At 38.5% G+C, this 27,892-nt stretch overlaps 1 protein-coding gene across 2 annotated transcripts in view; it reads right to left on the minus strand.

The window, feature by feature from the left end:
- CSMD1 (CUB and Sushi multiple domains 1) overlaps positions 1-27,892 on the minus strand; it is a 2,064,385-nt gene that overhangs the window by 1,699,151 nt on the left and 337,342 nt on the right. For both annotated transcript variants that reach the window (XM_054657204.2, XM_016960221.4), the window contains exon 2: positions 12,316-12,532. In XM_054657204.2, coding sequence (XP_054513179.1) covers positions 12,316-12,532 — 217 coding nt within the window. The remainder of the gene's footprint in view (positions 1-12,315; positions 12,533-27,892) is intronic.

Here is a 27,892-nt window from a genome sequence, read left to right on the forward strand (position 1 = left end):
CCTGGTAGAGAACAGCAGTTTTCATAACTTAACTCTTTGAATGGATGAGTTTATCATCACTTTATTCTTTATTCAGTGTGCTTGTCGCTTATACCATAGAGATCATGAGAAAACGGGAAGAATGACAGCCACATTTTAAAACAAAGTGTTCCTTAATTGGATGGGTCAAACTAGCGTGCCACAGATGACAAGAGAACTATGACATGACCATACCAGGGAAAATACGAGGATGGGAATCTCATACGGGGAGATACAGAGACCCACAGGCAACCTCGTCTACACAGCACGTTCTTACCTTCTACTGTTTAAGCACAAGTCACCTGCTTGGAACACCAGTTAATTTTCCTTTACTGGACATAGCTGAAAAGAGTGATGGAACTTGAGGATGTCTTGAAAAGTCTCATTAGAGGGTCAAGTTTCAATGCAAAATGTAAATGATCCTTTCAACTTCCCCATGTAAGAAACATGCATTGCATTTTGAAGCAGTCGCCTCTTTGAGAGTGCCTTATTTTAATGAGTCTACATTTATGAGCACAATCATCGTAAATACTCTGAATGAATCCACCTTTGTAAAGCACATATGTTCCACTTCCTCCCTACCTGAACCATCTCTAGTCCAAAGTAGGATTTCCCTGCCTCCCCTGGCTCTCCTGTATACACGAGCAAATACAAAGTCACAACACAGCCCATGCATTTACATTTTAGAAATATTTAACCTAAAAAAATGTGAAAACCCCTAAACCTAAGCAAGAAAATATAATGATTATGGTATCCGTATCATATTCAAGACAGGCTTGGTGTATATATATATTTGAGAAAGAGTCTCGCTCTGTCGCCCAGGTTGCAGTGCCGTGGTGTGATCTCAGCTCATTCCAATCTCTGCCTCCCAAGTTCAAGCTATTCTCATACCTGAGCCTCCCGAGTAGCAGGGACTACAGGTACACACCTCCACGCCTGGCTAATTGTTGTATTTTTGGTAGAGACGGGGTTTCACCATGTTGGCCAGGCTGCTCTCGAACTCCTGACCTCTAGTGATCTGCCCGCCTTGGTCTCCCAAACTGCTGGGATTATAGGCATGAGCCACCATGCTTGGTCATCCTTAATATATTTTTGATGGGACTATCATGGACTTGTAAGAATTGACATTACAATCGGAGAAAAACTGCCATGAAAGTTTCATGTATAGACTGTGAGAAACTGAGACGCTATCTCCTTTACAAAGCTATTTTAGGAAGTTTTCAGCAGGCCAAGGTTTTCTTTAGCTCAATTTTCCTCTTTTGGCTGAGATGACACAGCCTACATGAAGCAATCCCTTGTGTTATTTCTGCTTCCTCTCTGATTCTCTCAAATTGAACATACACCCTTTTCATTGCGGGGGGCTGTTCCTTGAAGCTGGGAGGCAGCCACACCTTTTTTTTTTTAAATGCTACTGATTTCTAAAGGAAAAAGTAACAGATATTGGTTATAAAGTATATGGAAGGAAGTAGTATTCCAACAATAGTAGTAACTCTGAACCTTCTGTTTGAGGGTTTAGTGTCAGATGGGTGCAACATTTGAGCTTGGGAAGTTGTGCTGAAAATCCCGTTGAGAGAAAGTTGTCTGATCTTAAAGCGGTTGTAAGAAGGAGGTCAACAAGAGCTAGACTCAGGGCATGGAGCCAAAGAAATCCAATCAGGGTCAGGACCGCAGGGGGCAGGGTGTGGGAGGGCAGGGCGCCAGCTTGATTCTGAGGAAGAGTTCTGCAGTGGGCTTCACTCCACCTCTTGCAAAGACGTCTCCCCATCCTGACCTACGCTTCAGTTCAAGGATGCCCCAAAGAAAATATATGAAGGCTTTATTCACTTAGATCTGAAAACCTGAAGCCCTGTGCAGAGTTCTGAATTCTGTTCTAGTTAATACTGCAGGTTCTAAGACATAAGCAAAAACGATATAAGCAAGAAGAAAATCGAGTGAAATATTTGCCTTTTTGATTTTTTATTATTTTTAGTACATTCAAATATAAACAAAGTGCATCAGATTTCTCTGCAAAGGGATAGGTAAGTAAGTGAGTGTATTTATTGTGGTAAAGCAAGTAATTGCTTTATACTGTAAGTAATATTATATTCTTTTTTTAAATTTTGGGAATTAACAGTGAATAACTCACATATTTTGTATATAGCATTCATTCCCTTTGAACTTGTTCAGTAAACAACTATACATTTCAATATTTCAACTAATATTATGCGATGAAAACTCACTTGTTTATTCTGAATGTTTAGCTACTCTTAGAGGTTGAAAGGATAAATCAGCAACAGACTTCTGTCCAGTCACTTAAAATGGGCAGGATGGGGGAAAGAAGAAAAAGGAAATCTTAAACAGAAAAAAGTCACTCAGCTTCAAACTTGATCATCCACATAAAGCTCATATAAAATCCTGAAAAATCTGGGAAATCTATTTATAGCTCTTTATTGCATATTAATATGGATGGTTTCCCACTAAACTATTTCAACAAACTACTTCTGTGGATTTGATACCTGAAGAAAAAAGAATAGAAGTAAATTAATAATTTTACTGATTCTTGACACTTTCTTTTCTCAGAAGGTATTAAATAAAATAACTATTTCATTTCCTTTTGAAAGACAATGTGAAATAATTACTAAAGTGATTTCTTCATGAAATTTGATTATGTCTACTACTGTGGAAAACTCACTTCCTTCCTGACACGATGCCCAACATCACCTCCCATTCCTGGTCACTCCAGCTGCTCCGGGATGCCCCAGCCTCTGCTGGCTGCCCCGCAAAAAAAATAACAGTCGCTCCCCTCAGCCAGTTCCAGCTAACCTCTTTAAGCTTCGGCCTTGAACAGAAAAATAATGTAGGCAGACATAGGAATAGTATAGGAATAGTACAGACAATTCTAGATATTGCTATAAATCAAAGGTTTTCACCCTTGGCATTTCTGATACTGTATGGCAGACACTTCTTTGTCATGTGAGATATCCTGTCCACTGCAGGATGATGATCAGCATCTCTGGATTATACCTGTCAGATTCTAAGAGCAACTATCTCCCCACTGTGACAATTAAAAAAAAAAGTCTCTAGATACTGCCACTGTTCCCTGGGACAAAAAATCACCCCCAGTGGAGAAAGGCTTATAGAAGCATATACATACACATATATTATATACCATATATATACTTCTGTGTGTGTGTGTGTATATATATATGTACACAGTATCAAATTTCAACTGAATCATTTTTTAAATTTTTCTTGCAGTTCTCTGTTAAAATTTTCTTGTAGTTCTAAAAGTGCATCTTATAAATGAAGGAAACTAATTCTTGGTCTTTCATACCTATTGTAAATATTTTAACTTAATTTGTCATTTGCCTTTTGAGTATTAAGTTTTAGGAAGTCCAATTTTTCACTCATATATATATACTTCTATGTATGTGTGTGTACATATTATATATATATATATACACACACACACAGTATCAGTATATACACACACATAAAACTATACAGAGAGAGAAAGAGACATAGGATATGCATAAACACAGATGTAATTCAGTGTAAGAATTTCAAGGACAGAGAACACACACAGGAAAAAGAAAATGTTAAAAAAAAATGTTCTCCTCACACATGGTCTGCCAGGGACACTAAAATGGCCTACTTTTTCTGGATTAAGGCAGTATTTTTACCTTGGTTGAAATTACACTGACTGGTGGGAAGCCCTCTGAGAGCCCTCAGGTGAGTTAGATACCCCTCTAGGAGCTTCCCACAGCCTCTACTGAAATCACTACAACGTGTTAAAATTATATCTAGATCAGGAATCTCTGAGCTCCCACCGTCATCTAGAAATTCACTGATGGTGTTTTATTATGATTTTTTACACGCCTTTTATTAAAAGAGAATAAAACCTTGGAAGAAATTGGACACTCTGATACTCTGTTTATTCTTAAATGAAACATATATGTGAGAGATCTTGTCAGATCCGCAAATAAAATGTCATTGTTTTTAATGGTAATTTGTACTGTAGAGATACTATAATTTACTTAACTAGTGAGAGTTATTGATAGTCTACATTTATATACTTAGACATCTTTGAATTTTGAAACATTATCAAAATGAAACAAAAAGCATTCCTTTACATATATTTTGTCATATTTGAATGTATATTTGTAGAATACATTCTTAGCTAGAATTTCTGAATGAAAAGTTTGTACTTTATTTTGAGAAAAATTTCAAAATATCTATACAAAAATGTTGCAGCAATTTAATATCCTACCAAGAAGACATGAAAACATGTTTTCAATATCCTCAAAAACTCTGTTACTAAAATGTTAAGGTATGCCCATTCAGAATGGCGAGCTATCATACTGCATTGTTTTAACTTGGTTCGAATATACTTACTGGCACAAATGTATTGTATTTGGTCTCCTTACGTATATTTTACCTGCTTTTCAACTGAAGGATTATTTAAAATTTTCTTGTAGCTCTAGAAGTGCATCTTACAAATTAAGAGAAACAATTCTTTGTCTTTCATACCTATTAGAAATATTTTAACTTGTCGTTTGCCTTTAGAATGTTAAGTTTTAGGAAGTCCAGTTTTCCATTCAGTTTTATATGTGATTTCTAAATTACATGTCCTGCCTAGAAAGACACTTAGACAATATTTATCATTTTTATTTTCCATATTAATATTTACATTGGTGATCTAACATATTTACTTCGCTACAAACAGCAAAGACTAGATTTACTATTTTATAAAACAGTGTCAACATTCAGATTTTCATGACCAAATCAAGAAAATATCTTTTTTCTGCTAATAATAGTGTCATGTTGCAAACTATGTGGCTGTCTGCTGGTTCTTCTGTTCCCTTTGTGTAAATCTGAATGCTTTTCCTTAGGCTTTAACTTTATAACAGGAATATCCCAGGAAGCTCCTTCTCTCTAGCAAACTGCAATATTTGAATACTTTTCCACACACCTGTATTTACAAATACCTAAAATACTTCTCTGCCCATATTAGTATGGTTTTGCTGTTTTTAAAAAAAAAGCCAAGATATGGAAGTGAACCATCCGTTTTTAGCTACCGCGAAACACACCACCACAGCATGAGGAGGTAGTTGTCAGAATTCACATGCCTGTCAAAACTTCCTCATAGTATTGCAAACATAATTATTATCTCTCTTACATGTTTTCTTATTTTATCACAGAATTTCTAATTACTAGTCATTTTATCCCTTTTCTTAACAAATAAGAACATAGCAAATACACACACACACACACACACACACACACAGTCACAGTTGTTGTCAACTAAGGCTGCATATTAATATCACTTAGGGAAGGAGAGAATTAGGTATATCCATGATGAGACCCCAATCTCACCCTTGAATCTCTGAATTAATTGGTCTTCTCCTTCTCTCTAGACAACTGCAAATAGTCAAAAACAAAACAAAACAAAAACAAAAAACAAACAAAAAACAAAAACAAAAATACTCAAACTTAACCAATAATGATTGAGCTTTCCTAGGGGTCAGTAATTTAAAGCATATGTTGACAAGAGCAATTTGAAAGATACATTGAGGAAAATTACATTTTATTTCATCATCCTAAAATCTGTAGGTAGAATAGTGACAAAATCACATAATTATGGGAACATTATAGGTTTATCTGAGTGGACCGAACACCTCTGCCGTCCACCTCTGGTGCCCTCACTAAGGTACAATAACCTGTTGAACCAGGTTTCTAAGCATTGATGGGTTTCTTTGATCTGTCATCTGTGCTCCAGTTAAGAAGTCACCTCTGTGTGACAAGCTCTTCCACTGCTACTTCCCTGGAACTATCCAGGCCCTGGTTCTGGGATCCTCCCTCACCCTGTGCTGGTTATATTTGCTGGTCACTGTCCCATTCCTGACTGCATGGCTGCCCCAGTGCCATCGATAAGAAGTCAAAACATGTGTGGTGTTCATATGAGGCTGGTGTCCCTATAAAAGCTTTGACAGTGGCTTCACCCTGTGATTATCAGAGTCTTAACCAGACATCAGTCACCAGCCAAGCTAAAAATAAAATGAAGGCCAGGTGCGGTGGCTCATGCCTGTAATCCCAGCACTTTGGGAGGCCGAGGCGGGTGGATCACGAGGTCAGGAGTTCGAGACCAGCCTGGCCAATATGGTGAAACCCTGTCTCTATTAAAAAATACAAATATTAGCCAGGAGTGGTGGCATGTGCCTGTAATCCCAGCTACTTGGGAGGCTGAGGCAGGAGAATCGCTGGAACCCGGGAAGCAGAGGTTGCAGTGAGCTGAGTTCCTGCCACCACACTCCAGCCTGGGCGACAGAGCAAGATTCAGTCTCAAGAAAATAAAATAAAATAAAATAAAATAAAATAAAATAAAATAAAATAAAATGATACCTTGTTTTTTTTTTTTTTTTTTTTTTTTTTTTAATCAGTCCATTGATTTGTGAATGGCTCCCTTAGGACCTTGTAGCAACTATGGAGACAGAAAAGCAGAATTTAGGCAATGCTAGGTCTCTAGTCTAATATGATCCTAATGTAATTGAGACCCTTTCTTTAGCCCTCATATGTCTATAAGTTCTAAATATCACCAGATATATTTTATGTTAGGTAGGTTTTGTCATGGTGTGTAACCTAACTATCCACAATAAAACTGTTTTTAAAAATATTTAATGCATTCAAAAGCATTATTACTGTTTAAGAAAATTGGAAAACCTATTCTATTTTAACAACACTTATTCATGATTTTCTGATTTTAATGGCCGTATCACATTCACCTCTAACCTCTTCATTATCAGCATTGCAGAAAATTAGGAGTAATCTTGTTAAAGTTAGAAAGACCGAGGAACTCGAGATAAATGCCAAAGCTATTTCCCTAGGCCTTGTATTTTACAATAATCATGAATTAATATATCCTGATTTTCTATATTGAGTGGTAAAATCTCCCTTCATAGATTCGCCTTTATTCACTTTCTGACTTTCTAAGGAGTTTCTCTTAGACCTTTGATATAATAATTGTATCAAAGTTGGAAATAGATGTCAACCTCAATTGTTTCTGATTTGGGACAAGTAAATAAAACTTCAAATTTAGAAAACATGTACCAATTATCAGTCACCACATGGGATGGTTGACTCACACTCATTTAGGAGAGAGTTACATTAAGTCACGTTGGGTTCCGTGCACAGTGGCAGGGATGAGTTGCCCTCAGTCAGGAATACTGTAATTCAAAATTGCCCCACGAACACTTATTGAAGATTTGAAAGTCAAGATATCTTCCAGCACTTTGGGAGGCCGAGGTGGGCAGATCACCTGAGGTCAGGAGTTCTAGACCAGCCTGGCCAACATGGTGAAACCCCGTCTCTACTAAAAATACAAAAATTAGCCAGGTGTGGTGGTGCACACCTGTAATCCCAGTTACTCAGGAGGCGGAGACAGCAGAATTGCTTAAACCGGAGAGGCGGAGATTGCAGTGAGCCAATATCGTACCATTGCACTCCAGCCTGGGTGACAAGAGCAAAACTCCATCATGGGGGTAGGGGGGGCAGGGAAAAAGTCAAGACATTGGTAATCACAGGAGAAGACACATTCAGGGCACATTTCTTGGCCTCAGAGGATTACGTTCTATTAGACATCTGAATGTACAAAGATATACAAGCCCCGAGCCCCAATGGGAGGTAACTTCAGGGCAGGTGTGAGTTCAAAGGAGCACAGGCTTCCAAGTGCAGTCGGTGGCCAGTGTTACAGGAGTTCATGCACACACAGAAAATGTATGTGGGTTGTTGTTTGGAATGCCTAGAGAAGATTTCATGAAATAAATATAATGTGCACTGGGTTTTGAAAGACGCATCCTATTCAGACCGGTAGAGGGAGAGGCTGGGAATAAGAGGACAACATTCTGTTGTAAGGTCAGGTCAAGGAGTAACCCACAGATCTGTGCAACTGAACGAGGATACTTTTCAGGGGACAAACGGGAGGGACTGAAGGCCAGAGCGCAGTTTGGAGGCCGATCATGGAGTTTCTTGAATTTCAGGGTCATGGGTACTAGAACTGTTTATGTTGCCGGAGATAGAAGCCAGGGATAGGACAGCAGCAGATGTGTCAGTGTTCCCGAGAGGGGAGCCTGGGGCAGGAAAGGATCGTGCATTGGTCTATGTGAACGCTCAGGACAGCCTGTGCCAGGACAGGAGCCTTCGTAGGAACATTTACTATGAGGATCAAAACAGGCTGTGGTTAATGGAAAGATGTTTTTTGTTTGTTTGTTTGTTTGTTTTGATGGAGTTTTACTCTGTCGCCCAGGCTGGAGTGCAGTGGTGCGATCTCGGCTCACTGCAAGCTCCGCCTCCCCAGTTCACACCAGTCTCCTGCCTCAGCCTCCCAAGTAGCTGGGACTACAGGCGCCCACCACCACGCCCAGCTAATTTTTTTTTGTATTTTCAGTAGAGATGGGGTTTCACTGTGTTAGCCAGGATGGTCTCAATCTCCTGACCTCGTGATCCAACTGCCTCGGCCTCCCAAAGTGCTGGGATTACAGGTATGAGCCACCATGCCAGGCCTACTTCCTTTTTCTTTTGTTTTGTTTGAGATGAAGTCTACCTCTGTCACCCAGGCTGGAGTGCAGTGGCATGATCTGCACTCACTGCAACCTCCATTTCCCAGGTTCAAGTGATTCTCCTGCCTCAGCCTCCCAAGTAGCTGGACTTACAGATGCCTGCCACCATGTCCAGCTAATTTTTTTTGTATTTTTAGTTGAGACGGGGTTTCATCATATTGGCCAAGGATGGTCTCAAACTCCTGACCTCAGGTGACCCACCCGCCTTAGCCTCCCAAAGTGCTGGGATTACAGGCATGAGCCACCATGCTTAGCCCAAGACATGTTAAAAAATAAGCATTGTGGGATTTGGTGACTGCATGGTTGGACCTTAGTGGAGACTGGGAAGCAAGAGGAAATGCAGAGTCAATAAAGTTCAGCTGTTTAAAACAGCAACCACCTGACAGGTCATTAAAAAAAAAAAAAAATGAAGAGATGCTTTAATTCTAAATAACGCAAAGATCAGATTTTTCATTTTGAATTTTGAGTCCAAATTTCTTCCTTGTGCTTACCAAGAGAGGTCTCATTTCAGCTCTCAATATCGACATCATTAAAATTTAGTTTATTGATGGGTGCACAAATCATATATGTACTGTTGGTATGTTTGTACTAAAGAAATAATCCAAGATGATAATATAAAGCATACATTAATTTTTTAACTCTAAATATTTTTACATATGTAAATAATACTATATTTCTGTCTAAAGTTCCAGTTACAAGGTAAGCATCAATAATTCTAAAGTATATATTCTGTTTTGTCAGCTGGGGATTAAATCTGCCTCTTAAGTTTATTTCGGAAAAAAATATTACAGTGGTTATGTGAAAGAAATTTATTGATACTAAAAATGCTCAAGTTGTTTAACAGAAAAACTGTTTTGGTATTTCAGTTAATGCACATTTTAAACTTCTAAAAATAGCTTTTGTGCAACAATAAAACAACAACACACCAAGACAGCTCTAAGTAATAACTTTTGTGACATCTCAGTTATCAGCAGCTCCTACATCAATCCTCCCACAAAAGAATCCATCCTTTGAATTCTAGAGCTGCCTTAAGTGTTGCTACTTAATTGCGTTTGAGAAATAAACAACTGTTTCAAAGCATAATGGGAAACGAATAGCATTAGAGTGCTCCCTTTCCCGATTAATTAGAATTTGCTACTATTTATAACTACTTTCCCCATCAACTCATCCTGAATGTTGAAAGAGAAAACACCTCCTCATGTGTTTTCCCTGACAACACACCAATTCCAATTTCACATCTCTATTTATTTCACATTTTGTAATAGTAGAGACCTGTAACACTCAGTAGTCATTGGGTATTTTTCCGATTTGTATTACAGTACTCTAAACGGTTCCCAAAGAAATCACTCTGCACCCCTCGAACGTCTCCTCAAAATGGCATTCTACGTATGCGGATAGGAGGAAGAAATATAAAATGGAATATCAAGATGAAAGCAACATCCTAACTCTAACGACAAGAAACAAGTAGAAATATGACATATTTTTCTCTATTTCAAACAAAAAATTGTCGGTAACTAAGTGATTCATATGAATCCAAGTAGTCTCTTTCTTATCAACGTCCCTTGCTTCCTCTACTAAAGATAACCCAGCAAGTAAAAGACAAAAACATTGTGTTGTACAAACAACTCATAATAAAGCTCTCTGAGGCACAAATATCAATTTATTTACTGTTCACTGAAACTCCAAAATGAAATATGTTTCTAATTGTTCTAACTTAATATTTCCGCTGTCGATCCTGTTATAATATTGAAGATGGTAAGAATGTTCTTTTATATTTATTAATATAAAATGATCATAATAGTACCATAAGACCATAAGAGATAATACATTATTGAAAGACATACCTGTCAGTCAAATTAAGACAGGTTTTCTATATATGAAAGAACTAGAGTAAATAAAAATATTGAGAGAAAGAAAATGGAAATATTTTTAGGAGTGCATATTTTTAACAAGCATTTTTTAATGGAAAGGTAAAGTCATAATTTTAACGTAGAGTCACACACATTGGCATTTGAATAAAATGGATTGTCTAATTCTTTTTTCTGTAACTCTGCAGTTTTTATTACCATTATAATACACTACTATACCCTAGTAGCATTGATAATTGACAACAAAAAAATAACTGACTTTTAAAGAGCATAAATTATTTAAGAAAGCCTACATCAAATTAGCAAGTATTGTATATGTAGATACTTTGTTCAAATACTAACACATAAGACCATAAATGTAATAAAAGGACAGAGGAAAGCTTACCTGTTTCAGAAAAGAGACGGCCATTCTACTATGTATGAAAGGTAAACATGCTACTAAAAACAGATAATAGATATTGTAGATGACTCAGAAAAAAAACTAGGTATTTGAAAATGGGTGAAAAAATGCAAATAAAATATATTTGAAAATATATTAATGAATATATTTTATATTTAACCTATTAGTTATGTAGCATATATTGACACATTATAAACTAGATGTACACATAAAATTGTGTTTTCTGTAGAGATTTTTTTCTCATCCCATAAAATAATAAATGAAGCATATGATTCTTGTGTGTATTACTGTTGGCATTAACATCAGTAATCTATATAAGTTAATCAATTTTGTTAGGAAAATCTGATTTCTTTGGAAAGGATATTCCTTCTTCCTTTGCCAAATTGAAAACAAAAAGTAGATACAGATGTACAGGTATAATTTTTTCTTGTTGACAATTGAAAAAAGATAATTTAAAAATGATCCCAGGAAATGTTTTGCTTTCTTCATTGTAAAAACTATAGATCAAAAGAGAAAACCAATTATGAATAGATTGTACCATTATTGTCTAAACCAAAAATTCTCCAAAGAATGCAATAGTCCTGAATGTTGTTCCCTCACCCACCTCCTATGTTCCTTTCACTGAATATATTCTCTGACAACATAAGGGTTCATTTTGTTCTGATTAGCTGAATTGTACTCAAGAATTTATCTTTGTTCTTTTTCTCTCAAACTCACAGTTGCTTAAAAACAATGGTGTATTATAATTTTATTTAAATTACCTTGACAACTCTGTTTCACAGATCTTGAACAATATGATATCTATAAACAAAGTCAGTGATAACTTTCAATAAAAAGTTAAATTTTTAAGTATAGAAAAAGTATGCACAATTTGCCACAAGTTGATAGACTTCAAGTTTTCTGTATAGTAACTGTATTTTTCTTTTCTGGTAATGAGAGGTGAAGCCAGCTGGACTTCCTGCATTGAGTGGGGACTTGGAGAACTTTTCTGTCTTACAAGAGGATTGTAAAATGCACCAATCAGCACTCTGTAAAACACACCAATCAGCACTCTGTAAAATGCACCAATCAGCGCTCTATGAAACACACCAATCAGCAGGATCGTAAAAGTAGCCAATCACACAGAGGATTGAAAAAAGGGCATTCCGATAGGACAGAAATGGAACATGGGAGGGGACAAATAAGGACACAAAAGCATCCCAACGGGTTGGTCTCCCTTTCCGTGCTGTGGAAACTTTATTCGCTCTCAGCAATAAACCTTGCTACCACAAACTCTTTGTTTCCCTGCCATCTTTAAGAGCTGCGAGGCCACGAACCCACCGGAAGGAACCAACTCCGGACACAATAATAAAATTTAAATAATCCAACTAGATTTCAGAATCTGTGTATTCAAACAGTGCTAACTAAACTATAATAAAAAAAGTTGATACCTTACCTCACTTTTAAATTCCCTTGTTGAGGCTGTCCATCGTAAACTGATAAAATATCAAAATCTTCTTCAAGAGCAAAGGTATGGAAGGACAACTGTATCCTATTGCGCTCGCCCGTGATGATGATCCAGGTGCAGTTGGCATAGTTCGGATACCCGTGAGGAAACCCTGGGCTCTCAATAGTGCCATTGGGACCCTGGACTAAGCCTCCACAGTTCTGACCTGGAAGAGAAAACACACACAAAAAAGCATATTATTCTGGCCATCTTTAATCTGTGATTTAAAAAATTTCTAAACACTTTCGCCAATTTTTATAATATTTTGTAATTCTTGCACAAATATTGAAGGATAAATTAAGTGTTCTGCAGTGCTGAAAGATAGAGGACAACAACAAATTAAAAGGAAAGAAAATATGCAACATTTTGTAACTAATATTAGAAGTTTAGGGAAATTCTTTTTCCTGTCACTTTAAAATACAGCCTCATCAATATCAAATTTCAGTTCATGGGGGAACAAATTTGGTGCTAACTATCTACATAGTATCATGCTTAAAACACTCCACCCTAAATTCTTTGTTGGTGGAAACTAAGTTACAGAAAAATAAACATTATAAAACTATATACATACACACCTGGTCACCTAGCCACATAACTGCAATATGTGGTAATAAGAATAGTTAGAAAAAAACAAGGTCAATACGCCAGTGATTGATCGGTGCCTGTGCTGGCAAATGTCTTACTGGGCAGAAGAATAACACATGCATATAGGAAGCTTATCAAGTTGAAAATAAAAGACATAAAACAAGGTAAGTTAAATGACGCTGAAATGAAAGAGCAGCTCAGCAAAACGAGGACTGTAACAACATCCTCACTATTGATGTCTACCCGTTCACACAGGCAGGACTTAGCAGGTGGAGGAGAAAGGAAGGTGTACCACAAAATGAAGGGACCAAGAAAAGAAAAGGCTCAGAGTTCCAAAGAGCAGTAAGTAAGCAGTAAGTGATTTAGCTTAGTCCCTAAGCAGGACTGCAGGACATCTCACGTTTTACTCAGCCCTCCCTTAAGAACTTCCCTTTGGCAGGTGGAACTGGGATTACCCTGAGGGTTTAGGATTGACATGACAATGGGAAATAATGAGGGCTGAAGGGCAATTGAGTGCCACAAAGCCACCTTCAAGACACTGAGCAGTGTCTCAGGAACTAATTTCATTCTGCCTCTGCCTCTGAAGATTTTGTGTTATTGATTCTAACAAAGCACTTCTCAGGTGACTCCCAGACTTCTGGAGTAGTTTGAAAGAACAGAACCCTTGAGTAAATTGTAGGCCCCAGGCTTCCTGCAAGAACCAAGCGCTGAAAGAACAGCTCTGGGAGATTAGTAACAGCTGCACACCTGACCCACCTATGCTATTTTTACCACTAGACAAACCGAAATGCCTGCCTTGTCAGCCTCACCGATGCATTTCATTTCTACTACTCCTGATCTTCATCCACCTACTTTGCAGGTTGATTCCCTACTTGCCTGTTTCAGCCCTTCCCCTTACCATGTTGCTTCCCACATACAAGCTCTCCGTGCCATGCTAATTTGGTCCCTGTGGTTGTTAATTTTTTTTTTTTTTTTTTTTGGTCTGTTCAGTTACCTGTAACAGTCTGCCTGTGATGGCCATGCCTGGGCCAATCCAACTGAAGCAAGAGGAGCCAAAGCTGAAAACGGGGCAGACAGATCGTTGGAAGTGTGCTCTCATAAACACACTCTGCTCATGTACCCTGTAAATATTACTATCCTGTAAGGGAATAGGATAACCCTCTCAAACCCTTCCAACATTTCCTTTGACTGAGGTTAGTTGTTAAGTAGCTCGCAAAAACTGTCTATGTTTCTTACCTTCTTAATATGCCCATTTCCCACTAATGTGCTTTAAATGTATTTAAATGTTTTGACACTAAAAATATTGAGAAAGTTTTGAAGGGACCTGGGTGTACTTAGATTGTGGCATGTAGTGTAAGTACTTGAATACAAGTATTATCTCAGCTCTTATTGTTAAAGTACAAATAGAAAATTATTTTCAACTACATTTTATACTTAAAAAGTATTTTACAACAGTAGACCTCAGTGAGCTCAAATCATTCACAGTAATATTATCAAATGCTTGTGGGAGTTGGCAAAATCTTAATAAAAAGATTTAATGAAAGGGATTTATGAGTTTAAAACCAGAGAACTAATAAAAAGCCCATTTTCCACTAAATTTAAGTCTAATAATAAAACTGTAACAAGTAAATATTAAAGCTGTGGGGTTTTGAAAGGTTTTTAAAGAAAATAGCTTGTCTGCTTTACGAGTAATTCTTGCTTAACAGTAAATCAAAAAAAGGGAAGACTTGATTATAAATTGGAAAAAAGAAAAATCAGTTCAAGAGAAAAACGTCAACTGGAAAGTAGTTACTGTTATAGACCCATCAGGTTGAATCAGATGAACAGATATTAAGATTTCCTAAAGGAATAACATTTAGGCTGCATTCAGGGTACTAATGAATACAGTGCATGTTGCTCAATGAGTCACATTTGATCCATTCATTGACATTCCATAGCACCGGTTAGAAATTTTGGCAACTGCTCAAAAGTTCTTAGCAGAATGAGTATCATCGTTGGCTGTCCAGTGCAAACAACCAAGAAGTTTTTAAAGTATCTATGCCTAAGATAGAATCGGATTTATTTGGTCTGCCACTTAATACTGCATCTTATTATAAAGCCACAGTGATTAAAGCAGTGTTTGATTGGTGTAAGCCTAGATAAATAGCCAGTGGAACAGAACAGAAAGCCATAAAATCCAAAAAGATATAGAATCTAGATTTAAAGCTAATATGGTAGTCCTCTTTTCTCTTGGATCTTATACTCTAATGGGCCCTTGCCTACTATAGAGTATGCACAAATATTCTATACATGTTTTCTTTTTAAACGATGTACATCTAAGCTTGATGTAAATGATGTCCTTAAGTACAGCTTCAAACAAGTGGATTATTTTAATTGAATATTCTTAATGGACAACTTTTAAATGCTGCAAACATAACCATATTTCAACATGTTGTTTAACATGAATACCTTGTAAGTACCTTTGTAATTTGTATTTCTTCAGGGCAATAAAATAATCGGTAGTTTCTGTGATAATTGTAATGTTTTAGTTAAAATTAAGATGTTATTTTACAGGGATTGAAACCTTAATTATTGCTAAAAAAAAAAAAAAAAAAAGTCTAATGGTCTTCTTCCTCCATAAACTGACATTGGAAGTCACCTTGAAATAAAATATCAATATCAATGGCAATATCAATGGTAAAAAAGAAGTATATATGTATGTGTATATTTTTCCTAGTGATACTGAAGTTTGATTTCAATTTCAATTTTGATTTCAATTTCATATATATATGAACACACTCTGTGATGTATATTTTGGTATGCATGCAATTACACATATACCAAAATACACATCTGTAATTGCATGGATACAAAATACACATCACAGAGAAACATACATGCAACATTGTGCATACAGATGTTCTTGCTGCTATAATTCAAACAAACTTCCAAGAGAAAACCTGAACACATGCCATAATTTTAGGCAACTGGGATCTAAATCATCTGGCACTGAAATAATAACATACGAAACATCTGGCTCCTATCTAAAGAAATCAGCAGAATGTTAGATATAGAAGAATCAGAGAGTTAGTTTTTTTGCAGATTTCTACTCCTTATATAAGACCTTAATACCACAACCTTCCATACACAGAGTTAACTTCAGTCATTTTTAATTTCTGTCTTATACTGTTGGACTGAGGTTCTGTTTTCAAACTGCATATTCACATATAATCTTGGTTGACCATCTAAGTAGCCACACATCATGATTTTACAAGGATGGAAGAACAAGTGAAAATGAAGTAAGTTGTCCAAAGTCTTCCGGGAATGAATCAAGGGCTTCTGACACCAAAGCCTAGAGCCGTCCCACCCAACCCAGTTACATCTCCACGAACAAACACAGCAGACAACCCAGTACATTACAGACCTCAAGTATGGTGATCAAATCATAACATATATCACAATAAATACCTTAGATCACAAAATAAAATGATGAGCAAATACAGACATTTGGAAAATCTAGATATGTAGGGACTCTAACTTCTGCCGTTCTTTAAAACTAATCAATGGCCATTGAAGGAAAAAAAGTGAAAGTATTAAGTAGCATTTAGAAACATAAACATCACTCATAGTCTTATTACCAAAGATAATTACTGCTAACATTTCGCTGAACACTTTTCTAATCCACAGTTAATGTTGCAGTACTACCTGGCATGCAAGATGTGAACAATTTGGATTTGGATTAAATACTTGCCAGTCCTGCAGGAACCAGTAAGAACTGACCTAGGAAGTGTCTTGCTTTGGAGGTGACCTGGTCAGCCTGCAGGTGCTACTCTCTATCCTGTGAAGGTCCAGATCTGCAAGATGGGGAAGTGCTCGGCAAGGAGCCTACAGGACGACTTGCTCTGGGCCCCGGTGAGCCATGGAGTTGATGGTTGGTTATACAGCAGTGCCCCTCTTGGAGGCCGGAAAACACACTCCAGTAAACGCAGGGCTCACTGTGTCCTATGACAATTTTCTACTTTGAAAGCCTGTCTCAGAAACACCCAGCTTAGAAAATGGTCCCGTGCCCTCATCATTTCTGAGATGAACTAACCCCTCCACTCTCAACACCCCCCACAGTCGGTTGGTTCCTCTCCCAGGCTCTTGCTCTGTAATTTGTGCTGCTGTATAGCAGCGGCACATACTTTTCCTACAAGATAGCAGCTGAGATGATTCATCTGTGATCCAAACTGATTCACTGTGAGCATGTGAGGCGTGAAGGTATCATAAACAAACACCTTCCTAGATTCTACACCTGGATGAAACTGTGCTGTTTCTCTCAGTCCTGGGCTGGGTGGGCATTCTCAGAAAGTAGCAGAGGTGGACATAATATTTAAAAACTGGTGTGCCAAATATGTTGTACTACCTCATTTAATTGGCACACAGCCTTTGAAGTGGGCTGTGGCTTAGCCTTTGCTTTGCTAGCTGTGAAAATAATTACTTGGATAATGCTTTATGATGAGGCAATGGTTTTGCTATTCAAAACCTCTGTCTGAGAGCAAATGTTTGGACATCAGAGATATTTTGACATGTAATTGGGTCTAGGGACTTAGAAAGATGTGGACTGTACTGTTCTGTACGTGGAGACAGCCATGCAGGGAAATGATACTCTGTAGCAAATTCTACAAATGAGGAAACGAGTCATTTGAGAAATGATGGACAGGGCTGCGGAGGAACAGTCTGGAGATGAAAAGACTTGGGCATGTATAATTGTGTCCAACTCTGGGGCCTGATATCATTTGAAAGCGTATATAGATTTGTGTGTAAATAGAGTCCAGGCAGAAGCCATATTATCATCTGAACAGTTTGTCTCATTGGAGATAAACGTCAAAAACAGCCTTTGTGGTTTTTATCCTGTTTGCAAAAAGCCCAGATCACCACACCGGCTCATTTTTAAAACAACATCATTGGTGGAAAAATAAACCTTACATATTTATTACACTCAGTGGCAGTGTCGATCCTTTTACTACATCTATTTTGTGAAAATGACAATTTATGGTTTTCATGTCTATATAAATTATTGTGTAAATGAGAACTTGATTACTTTCTGACAGGCAGATTTTTGACCTCCAAAGCATCTTCCATTTTTGACATTTTTGTGATCAAATTATATTGTATACCTGTTGGCTTTTCTGCAACACTAAACATTGCCTTACTCCTGCTGGACGTAGCTATCAAGCAACTCTCAAGTAAAAAACATAAAATAAAGAAAAAATAAAATCATATAAAATAAAATGGTCCATTGTGATTTTCAATGAATTTTTTTCTTTAAGAGCTAAGGAGTATGACAGACTTCTAAGTGGCTCTGGAATTTGATATAGTGAGAGGCCTCAGATTTCAATGAAGGAAGTGGATGTTTCCCTGATCAGATAAGCGCTGTTTGAAACGGTAAACAAATCAAATATGCATTAAATTCTGCATTATCTTCTACAGTTTCATGGGTTATTCCAGGGTCTGCATTATGGGGAAAATAATTAATTGTGGAAGGACCATGATTTAAAGTGCCGTTCCGGGGACTTCGATTAAGGGTTTTCAAAATGAAAGTCTTCAGGCATTTTGCAGGAACACCATGCGCTGTAGGAGGCTTTGAAAGCCTGATGATTCTCAGATCACCTGGAGGGACTGACATCAGCCACTCTCGCTCAGCGCCCTAGGGTACTTGGTTGGGTTTTACTCCCAAACACTTATGGGAGATTACTCACTACATGAGCAAAGAAGAAAAGTAAAAATGCCAGAGGCAGCCTGCCTGAAAGAGAGCCAAGGAATCGGTTTCTCACTGTGGAATCTCGGCCCATGAGCAAGGCCTTGAAGTGAGCTCTTACACTGAAAATGAACCAGGAGTACCCGGTTTGTATCACTCCAAAAGGAAAAGGGAGGTTTTCACTGGTCAATGTCACTTCTTTGCCTTCCTTGAACACACCACGCTTGTTCCCACCCCAGGCCCTTTGCACATGTGGGTCTAGCTACCCGAAATGAGCTTTGCCCAGATTTTTTCATTGAGACCTCATGCAGGTCTCAATACAGTATACTCTTTCCAGACACTCATATCTCAATCAGCAACATTCTTCCAACATTACATGCTACCCATTGCCCTATTTTTTTTTTGAGACAAAGTCTCTCTCTGTCACCAGCCTAGAGTGCAGTGGCGCTATCTTAGCTCATTGCAGCCTCCACCTCCCAGGTTCAAGTGATCCTCCTGCCTCAACCTCCAGAGTAGCTGGGATTACAGGCACGCGCCACCATACCTGACTAATCTTTCTATTTTTAGTAGAGACAGGGTTGTTCACCATGTTGGCCAGGCTGGTCACGAACCTCTGACCTCAGGTGATGGGCTCGCCTCAGCCTCCCAAAGTACTAGAATTACAGGTGTAAGCCACCAATGACTGGCCCCTACACTATTTAATTCCCTTATAGCATTTATAACTTTGTGAAATATCCTATTTACTTGCTTACTCATTGATGATCTCTTTCTACACTAAAATGTAAACCTTCCAAGAGTGAAGATAATGATTGGCTTGTTTATATGCCCATTTCTAGAATAGTGTCTGCTACTTGACATTCAATTGTTGAAGCCTGTGGGTAAGTTTGAGTGCATGTGTGGGAGGTAGAGGTGGTGGGACAAATTAAATCTCAGGGCACACTCATAGGGAACCAGGGAAAGCAGCGGTACTTGAAAGAACTATAAATCTATATTCTGGTTAGTGATTACTTAAAACATTAGGATGCAGGTGATATTTTAATTCCAAAAGCAGAGTTGCTATTCTCTCAATCCTGTTCAGCAGCCTGATTGTCGAAAGCTCCTTAAATACTCCCTGCTTTGTGGGAAGCTAATTTTTCCCCTACATGGTGTTCCTATGGACGTTGGCCTCTCTGCTTTTTCCTTCTAGACAGGGGTCATCATTCCAGGCAAGGCAAGGCTGCCATGAGTCAGAACTGGAACCTCATGGATATGATGTCAATGTTGTTCCCTTTGCTATTGCCCCCAGGGGAGGCAGCTTTAGTTAACTCCAGCAATGTAATGTTTTCACCTACGAAGAAATTGTTGCATTAATGGTAATAAAGTCATTCAATGTGTACCCACTCTGAAAAGACAAATTGCCAAGACGGCAGGCGTAGTGCAGGGGCAAAAAAAAAAAAAAAAGCAAGCAAAGCACTGGGCTTCGGATCAAACAAATCTAAAATATGATTAATTTGCTGCATGGAGCATTAAGCCTTGAACATGTTGCCTCATGGATATGAGCCCCAGTTTCCACAGGTGCGGGATGACGAGGCTGCCCATTTTGCAAAGTAATTGTAGACTGGCAAAAAGGGATGTCGAAGGTAGGAAGCAGGGGTAGACACAGGAAAGAAAAAAGATGATTATTGTCATTTTTACAAAGGAATATTTAGCTAGAGGGCCTCCTAATTGCAAGAGAATTTTACGTGAAAGATGATGAGTGGGATTTGCCCTGTGCCTGCCTTTACCCTGTTCTCCTTTAGATTCCGGGACACATCATTTTTCACAGGGAGGCTTCATGGCACCCCACGCCTGCATGTGCTCCTCCGCTCATTGTACTTAAACATTGTACTTAAAATATGAGGATTTCAAGGCCATGTAACACGACTTTAGAGATTCTGAGTGATAAAGTCGGTTATATTCCTCAGCCAATCAAATCAAAAACAGCAAGCACTGTTTTATTCATGATTCCCAGATCTCACATCGATGTTTTGGAAATAAACGATTTTTTTGCCTGAAACAGGTGACAATCTAAACCTGAGTCTTCGCTTCAGAGACGTCGAGTTTATATTTCAATAATGCAAGTTATTCTGAAGTCAACGCTACTTTTCTTATAGAAACATAGCACCCATTGCCAGTGGAGAGAATTCTCTTCCTCTATGCATGGTAGAACTAATCTTTTTATTATATTTATTTTTTCTTAGAACTAATAATTAGTTGTATGTCAGGTATTTATTTATCTCTTAATGAAATTCCCAGTGCTGACACATCATCTTGGGTCAGTAGGACTGAGTCGTTCCCTACATTTGAAATCATGCTATGTATTACTCTTGCTTTAATACGGGAGAAGCCAGAAGCCCCAGTGTCTCAAGGTTGTGGCAGTGAATGAATGTAGTAAAACGTTTCCCTAAGTAGTGCATTTAAACTCTCAGATGTAAATTGATGTAGTTTAATTGGGATACTATAGGATGGATTCAGCATTACTCACTAAAAAAGGTGTAAAACTACCAGTTGCCTGATTCCTGGGTGTTCGCATATACAAATTCTTTCTGTGTAGATATATGAGTGCCATAGTTGTCTTTCCTCAACGATGAAGAATGATTTCTGGGTCAACAAGGCATATTTTAACATTGTAATACCATGCTCTATTTTAATGCTTAGTAGAGTTCACCTCCAAAGAGAAATTGAAATGTTAAAAAGTCACACTAAAACCCCTAGATCTATGATTATACCTGAAGCTTGAAGCTAATACAAGCTCTCTAAGAGGACAGACAGTAAAGAAGACTATAATGAGGGTTTTTTGTTATGAAAATTATACAGATATGGAGACCTGAATCATGACAAATTATGAGCAGATTTTTTTAACCTCATCAAAATTAGTACACACATTTTTAAAAAGAGATATAAATGTCCAACACATTTTCTCTCTCCTGGGATGTGGACCTAGTCATAGACTAACAGCCAAGGTGCTGACACGGCCCTCTTCTAGGCCATCCAAAGTGAGGCCAAGATGGCAGCAAAGTCAATTCTTAAGGGGTGTTTTATAAGTTTAATATGAAGGAATTGATCTCCAACAAGTCAAATTTAAATGTATAAAAATCACAAATGGGTTCATATCCATCTCTTTGGACAAATAGGCCACTGGGCCATAGGTAACTTCAGAGTGTTTCGGGCGCCAGTTTGCTGTTTCTATTTTTTTTTTTTTTAATTTCTTCTAAAAAAAAAATCCGGGATACATGTGCACAAACTCCAGGTTTGTTACATAGGTATACATGTGCCATGGTGGTCTGTTACATAGGCATGCCTGTGCCACGGCGGCCTGCTAGGTAGGTACGCGTGTGCCACGGCGGCCTGCTACGTAGGTACGCGTGTGCCACGGCGGCCTGCTACGTAGGTACGCGTGTGCCACGGCGGCCTGCTACGTAGGTACGCGTGTGCCACGGCGGCCTGCTACGTAGGTACGCGTGTGCCACGGCGGCCTGCTACGTAGGTACGCGTGTGCCACGGCGGCCTGCTACGTAGGTACGCGTGTGCCACGGCGGCCTGCTACGTAGGTACGCGTGTGCCATGGTGATTTGTTACGTAGGTACACGTGTGCCACGGCGGCCTGTTACGTAGGTACGCGTGTGCCACGGCGGTCTGTTACGTAGGTACGCGTGTGCCACGGCGGTCTGCTACGTAGGTACGCGTGTGCCACGGCGGTCTGTTACGTAGGTACGTGTGTGCCACGGCGGTCTGTTACGTAGGTACGCGTGTGCCATGGTGGTTTGTTACGTAGGTATGCCTGTGCCATGGTTGTTTGCTGCACCTATTGACCCGTCCTCTAAGTTCCCTCCCCTCATCCCCCACCCCCCAATATGTCCTGGTGTGTGTTGTTCCCCTCTCTGTATCTATGTGTTCTCATTGTTCAGCTCCCACTTGTGAGTGAGAATATGTGGTGTTTGGTTTTCTGTTCTTGTGTTGGTTTGCTGAGGATGAAGCTTCCAGCTTCATCCATGTCCCTGCAAAGGACATGATCTCATTCCTTTCTTATGGCTGCATAGTATTCCATGGTGTGTATGTACTGGATTTTCTTTTTTCCAGTCTATCACTGATGGGCATTTGGGTTGGTTCCAAGACTTTGCTATTGTAAATAGTACTGCAGTAGACATACATGTGCATGTGTCTTTATAGTAGAATGATTTATATTCCTTTGGGTATATACCTAGTAATGGGATTGCTGGTCAAATGGTATTTCTGATTCTAGATCCTTGAGGAACCACCACACTGTCTTCCTCAGTTATTGAACTAATTTCCATTCCCACCAACAGTGGAAAAGTGTTTCTATTTCTCCACAGTCTCACAAGCATCTGTTGTTTCCTCACTTTTTAATAATTGCCATTCTGACTGGCATGAGATGGCATCTCACTGTGGTTTTGATTTGCATTTCTCTGTTTATCAGTGATGTTCAGCTTTCTTTCATGTGTTTGTTGGACACATAAATGTCTTCTTTTGAGAAGTGTCTGTTCATATCTTTTGCCCACTTTTTGATGGGGTTGTTTTTTCTTGCTAATTTCTTGTAGTTTTTTGTTTATCTTGTTCCTACTTCCCCACCTGTGAGTCACTTAGGAGATAATGACATGATCCATATTCTCTGTGATCTACAGGATTGTCTGTTACCAAGTGGCCCCTAATGGTGCCTTAGCCATGAGTCTTGGGGCTCAGTCCACACCACAAGGGCATGAAATAGATCTTCCTCACACACACACCATGCATGCATGCGCACGTACAAAAAAAAACACACACACATGCCTGCTTTCTCCCTCTCTTAGGGAAACAGTGCTATAACTTATATTTTGGTTTAGTGTCTATCTGCACAAAAAAAATGTGTTTTTTTTTGCACAGTGGCTGCATGGATAAAATCATGATGCATATCACCATTTACGTTGCTCATTTCACAGACAACCATGTTTCACCTTTTAGTGGATTTTTAACATTTACAGTTGTGCTTTTCCTCAGTGTCTTTGTGAATTTAGGAAGAGAATTTGTGGGGATGAGGCCTATTCCACTATGTTGGAGTTGAGACATCAGATGCTGGCTGAAGCCACCCCAGCAGTTGTCTGGTAAAATGTGGGTTTATAGTTGGTCGGGAAGTTTGCACCCCCACCACAGTACAACGTCACAAGGGATAAGAGTGTGCTTCCGCATATACCTAAATCAATTTCAGTCTGCAATGAAGCCAGCACTTCCTTAATACTGGCACCTAGTATCCTAGGGCCCTGGAGTAGTGCCTTCCATAAACATATCTATACTGCGGTTATATATTCTCTTTGGCCAAGAAACTCTTCTTGTAGGCTTCAATTGGTATATTTGCCAAGGTGCTCAAAATAAGTGAGTCATCATTGATACACCTGTCATTATATGATCGAATCTTCTCAAGAAGATAGTAATGCTCTAGACTGGCAGCCATGAAGGCAGATACCTTTATTATAATCTACTGACTGCTATATTCCAAGTGTCAAGCACAGTGCCCAGTGCACAGAAACATTTGGTCTATGGAAGCAAGGGAGCTGGAGTAACTATTGTACCTGATAAAAGATCTTATTACTACCTACAGTAATGATTGTGAACATTGACAGAATACCTATTATAAGGTAAATAGTTTCCATATTTTAATCATCACAAATGATCTTGAAAGATAGGCATTATCATTCCTGTTTTACTGATGAGAAAAACTAAAGAGTTTGAGTGATTTTTTGCAAAGCCACATATACAAAGCAAAAAAAGGAGGGGTATAAACCCATGTTAGTAGGACTTCGACCCCTGTGCTCATCCTATCCTGACACAATTTAGAAATGATATAGTATTTTTTCTGTCATTTTCTGAAAAGAATGTGTCTACAAATTCCACTACAAAAGCAAAGACCAATTTTTTAATTTTAAGAACTCTTCTACTCCTCTTTATAAGAAGCCATGGAACTACATTAATTGGAAAAAAAATTAAATGTTTTTGTGTATCTGAGCCGAAGGCTAAATTCTGTTTCTTTGTCTCTATTTGTGTGTGCATTTCAGAAACTAATAATGATGTTTATCTTTACAGTTTTATTTCATAACTAACTATTCTGACCTGATACTACTATATGAGTTATGTCTTTAACAAATAAAAGAGGTTTGGGATTTCAATAATATTTGCAGGTGTATGACTGGGGGCACCATGTGTTGATGCACAGGTTGTGTACTGCACAACTCCACAGAGTGTCATTCACACAGATGACACAGCTGCCTTGAACATAAGATTATCGAGAACTTGATTGATATTAGAATTTATCATGTCTGGGATGAGATAGCTTTACATGTCAAGATGTAGAAGACACCAAATAGTCATAAAAATATCAATGAAAACAATAGCTCCCTTAACGGATTTGCCGCCGTAATTGATCTTCAGCTGAATTTCTACATCCATTTTTATGGCCTTTCAACTTTTAACTTGCTCCTAAGCTGTGGGCAAGAAATCAAAGCCCTGGCTTCTGCCTCTTATTTTAGCTTGGTTTTGCGATGTGATGTTTCTGCAGAAACAATGCATGACATTGAAACTCCACGGAGGATTCGGATTTGCTGTACAAAGTATTTTGGCAAAAAGGAAGTGACAGCCTTTCGAGTCTGTGGCCTTGAGTTAAAAAAAAAAGATGCAGCTTGTAGTTGATTCTGTGTGTGATTTTATTTTACTGATTTCTAATTAGAGATTTGAGAGCAGAAAATATATATTTTTCCTATTTAAGTATGGTTATTCAGTTTCATCTAGATTCTATTCTTCTTTATTTTACCCAAGTTTTGCTTCCAAGGTTGTAGAGTAGAAAGGAGAAAAATAGCTTGTTGCCTAGATAAATTATGTGAACAGAAGTGTTGATCTATTTAGCAGGATAATACTAATCTTATTTGCCTTGCTTTAACCATTACAAATGAACCAGAAGCTTGTACTCATAAGTTAAATATTTATAACAAGAAGAAATACGGACTTAGAGACAAGGGACCATTTGCAATGTTCACTGATCAAAGCAGTACAAAGGATCAAAACTTTTAGATCTAGTGCAGATGTCTCAGGAAATATAACATGATGCCAAGCGAATGGCAGCAAAAAGCTGAGGCTAAAATGAGTACTATAGTTTCAACTGAGAAAAAAAAATCAAATTATTGTACCAAATTCCCTAATATCAGATGTGTATAAACTTAAGAATATTAAATACCTGGCAAACAGCAAGAGGACAGTTTTATAAATAATAAAAAGCATTTGTTTAATGATCAAATGTTAAAGATTTGGTATTTCCAGAAAAAAAAGTGTTGACAAAATCAACCTTTAATAGCGTTGAATATTCAAGCAGATCAGCTCAAGCAGTGCATTCCTCCACTGCTGTGCTGTTTCTCGGGTCTTCAGCTGGCATCATTTCTAATTTTTTTTACTGTAGCTTGATTATAGTCATATACTGGTGGGGGGAGGAATTGAACAAACACAAGTGGATCACAGAAGAAAAAATAAAGTTTACTGGTTTCTCTAATCACAGTCATAATTTACTATTTTACTTAAGAACAAAACTATTCCTTAATATCCAGTAAAATGAGGCCCACATGGTTAATATTCTCATAAGATTCTTACACATCTTCTGGGAAAATTCTATTTCAATTTCTGCCAGGTATATGATGATACTCTGTCATTATTATTTCAACATGACACTCTAATTCACACATCTTTAGATTTAAACACACATACCTACTCCGCATCTGTATTTAATGGGCAAGCTGTGTGATTATTAGGGGTGACCTAATTTGATTTACTGAACCAAACAGAGAGATCATTGGAATTAAAGGACTCCTGTCTTATAAAGAACCCTGGCCTGCAAGTTAGGGAGAGACATTAGATTATCTTTCATGCGCTAGTATGATTTAGAGACCTGATAGGGAGAACTTTAACTCAATCCTCTGGGTCTAGCTCCCTAAGTATAATGAAAGGAGACTCAATTAGAAAAATCTCTAAGTCTCAACTTTCCTCTAAGATACCTATGAGCCATGATTGAGTCAGGAACTTGAATTGTCAAATCTCTAACATAATTTTTTCCCAATTAAATTAATAATAAAGGAGATTAGGAGAGGCAGAGGAAGCAGCAATAAATTCCATTCCCAATTATAAAGCATTGAGGGATTGCATTAAATAGGAGTCTTCGAAAGAACCATGAAAATCAAAGGATGGGATTGGGGAAAATGATGTCAGAATAGAAATCCAGTCTCATTTATACTTCGAGACCAGGAATAACTGTGAAGAGACATTTGACATTTCTCATTAGTCTAATGTATTAGCATTAGTGAAGGTCTTTTGAAACAAACATATGAGACTTCCATTCTGATTTTTTGTCTGTTTCATTCTGCTTTGGGAGGAAGTGGGAATTTCCATTTAAAGAGACAAGCGGGGTCAGTGCATGCAGCCTACCAGAAAGAACCACTGTGCTGAGCCTGCCCAGACAGATTCGCCCCATGTGGTGGCTGCAGCTGTGATCCCAGCCACTCAGCAGGTTGAGGCAGGAGAATCGCTTGAACCCGGGAGGCAGAGGTTGCAGTGGGCTGAGATCAAGCCATTGCACCACAGCCTGGAGACAGGGTGAGACTCCGTCTCAAAATTAAAAAAAAAAAAAGACAGATTCGCCACAGCCTCAGCCATCAGGGCAATCCCAAGCGCAGTGACAAGGTGTAGAGCAGCAGTCTCCAGGCTTTTTGGCACCAGGGCGGTTTTGTGGAAGACAAGTTTACTGTGAAGGGTGTGGGGATGGTTTTGGGGCATTAGATTCTCATAAAGAGTGCACAAACTAGATCCCTTGTGTGCACCGTTCACAATAGGGTTCATGCTCCTATAAGAACCTAAGGCTGCTGCTGATGTGGCGGGGTGGAGTTCAGGTGGTAATGTGAGTGATAGGGAGTGGCTGTAAATACAAGCAAAGCTTCCCTTGCTCACCCGCTGCTCATTCCCTTCTGTGTGGTCTGCTTCCTAACAGGCCACAGATAGGTACCGGTCCTCAGTCTAGGGCTTGGGGACTCCGGTCTAGAGGATGTGTTTATGAGAGACAGAGCTCCTTGTCTCTTTCCCAGCCACAGATTCAGCCCATTTAGTAAAACTTTACAAAGTAGACTCTTAGGTGTTGAGTGATCTGACTGGTCACAGCAGGAGGCAATTTTAGAGACAAAG

Source organism: Pan troglodytes, chromosome 7, assembly GCF_028858775.2.
Source record: "Pan troglodytes isolate AG18354 chromosome 7, NHGRI_mPanTro3-v2.0_pri, whole genome shotgun sequence".
NCBI lineage: Eukaryota > Metazoa > Chordata > Mammalia > Primates > Hominidae > Pan > Pan troglodytes.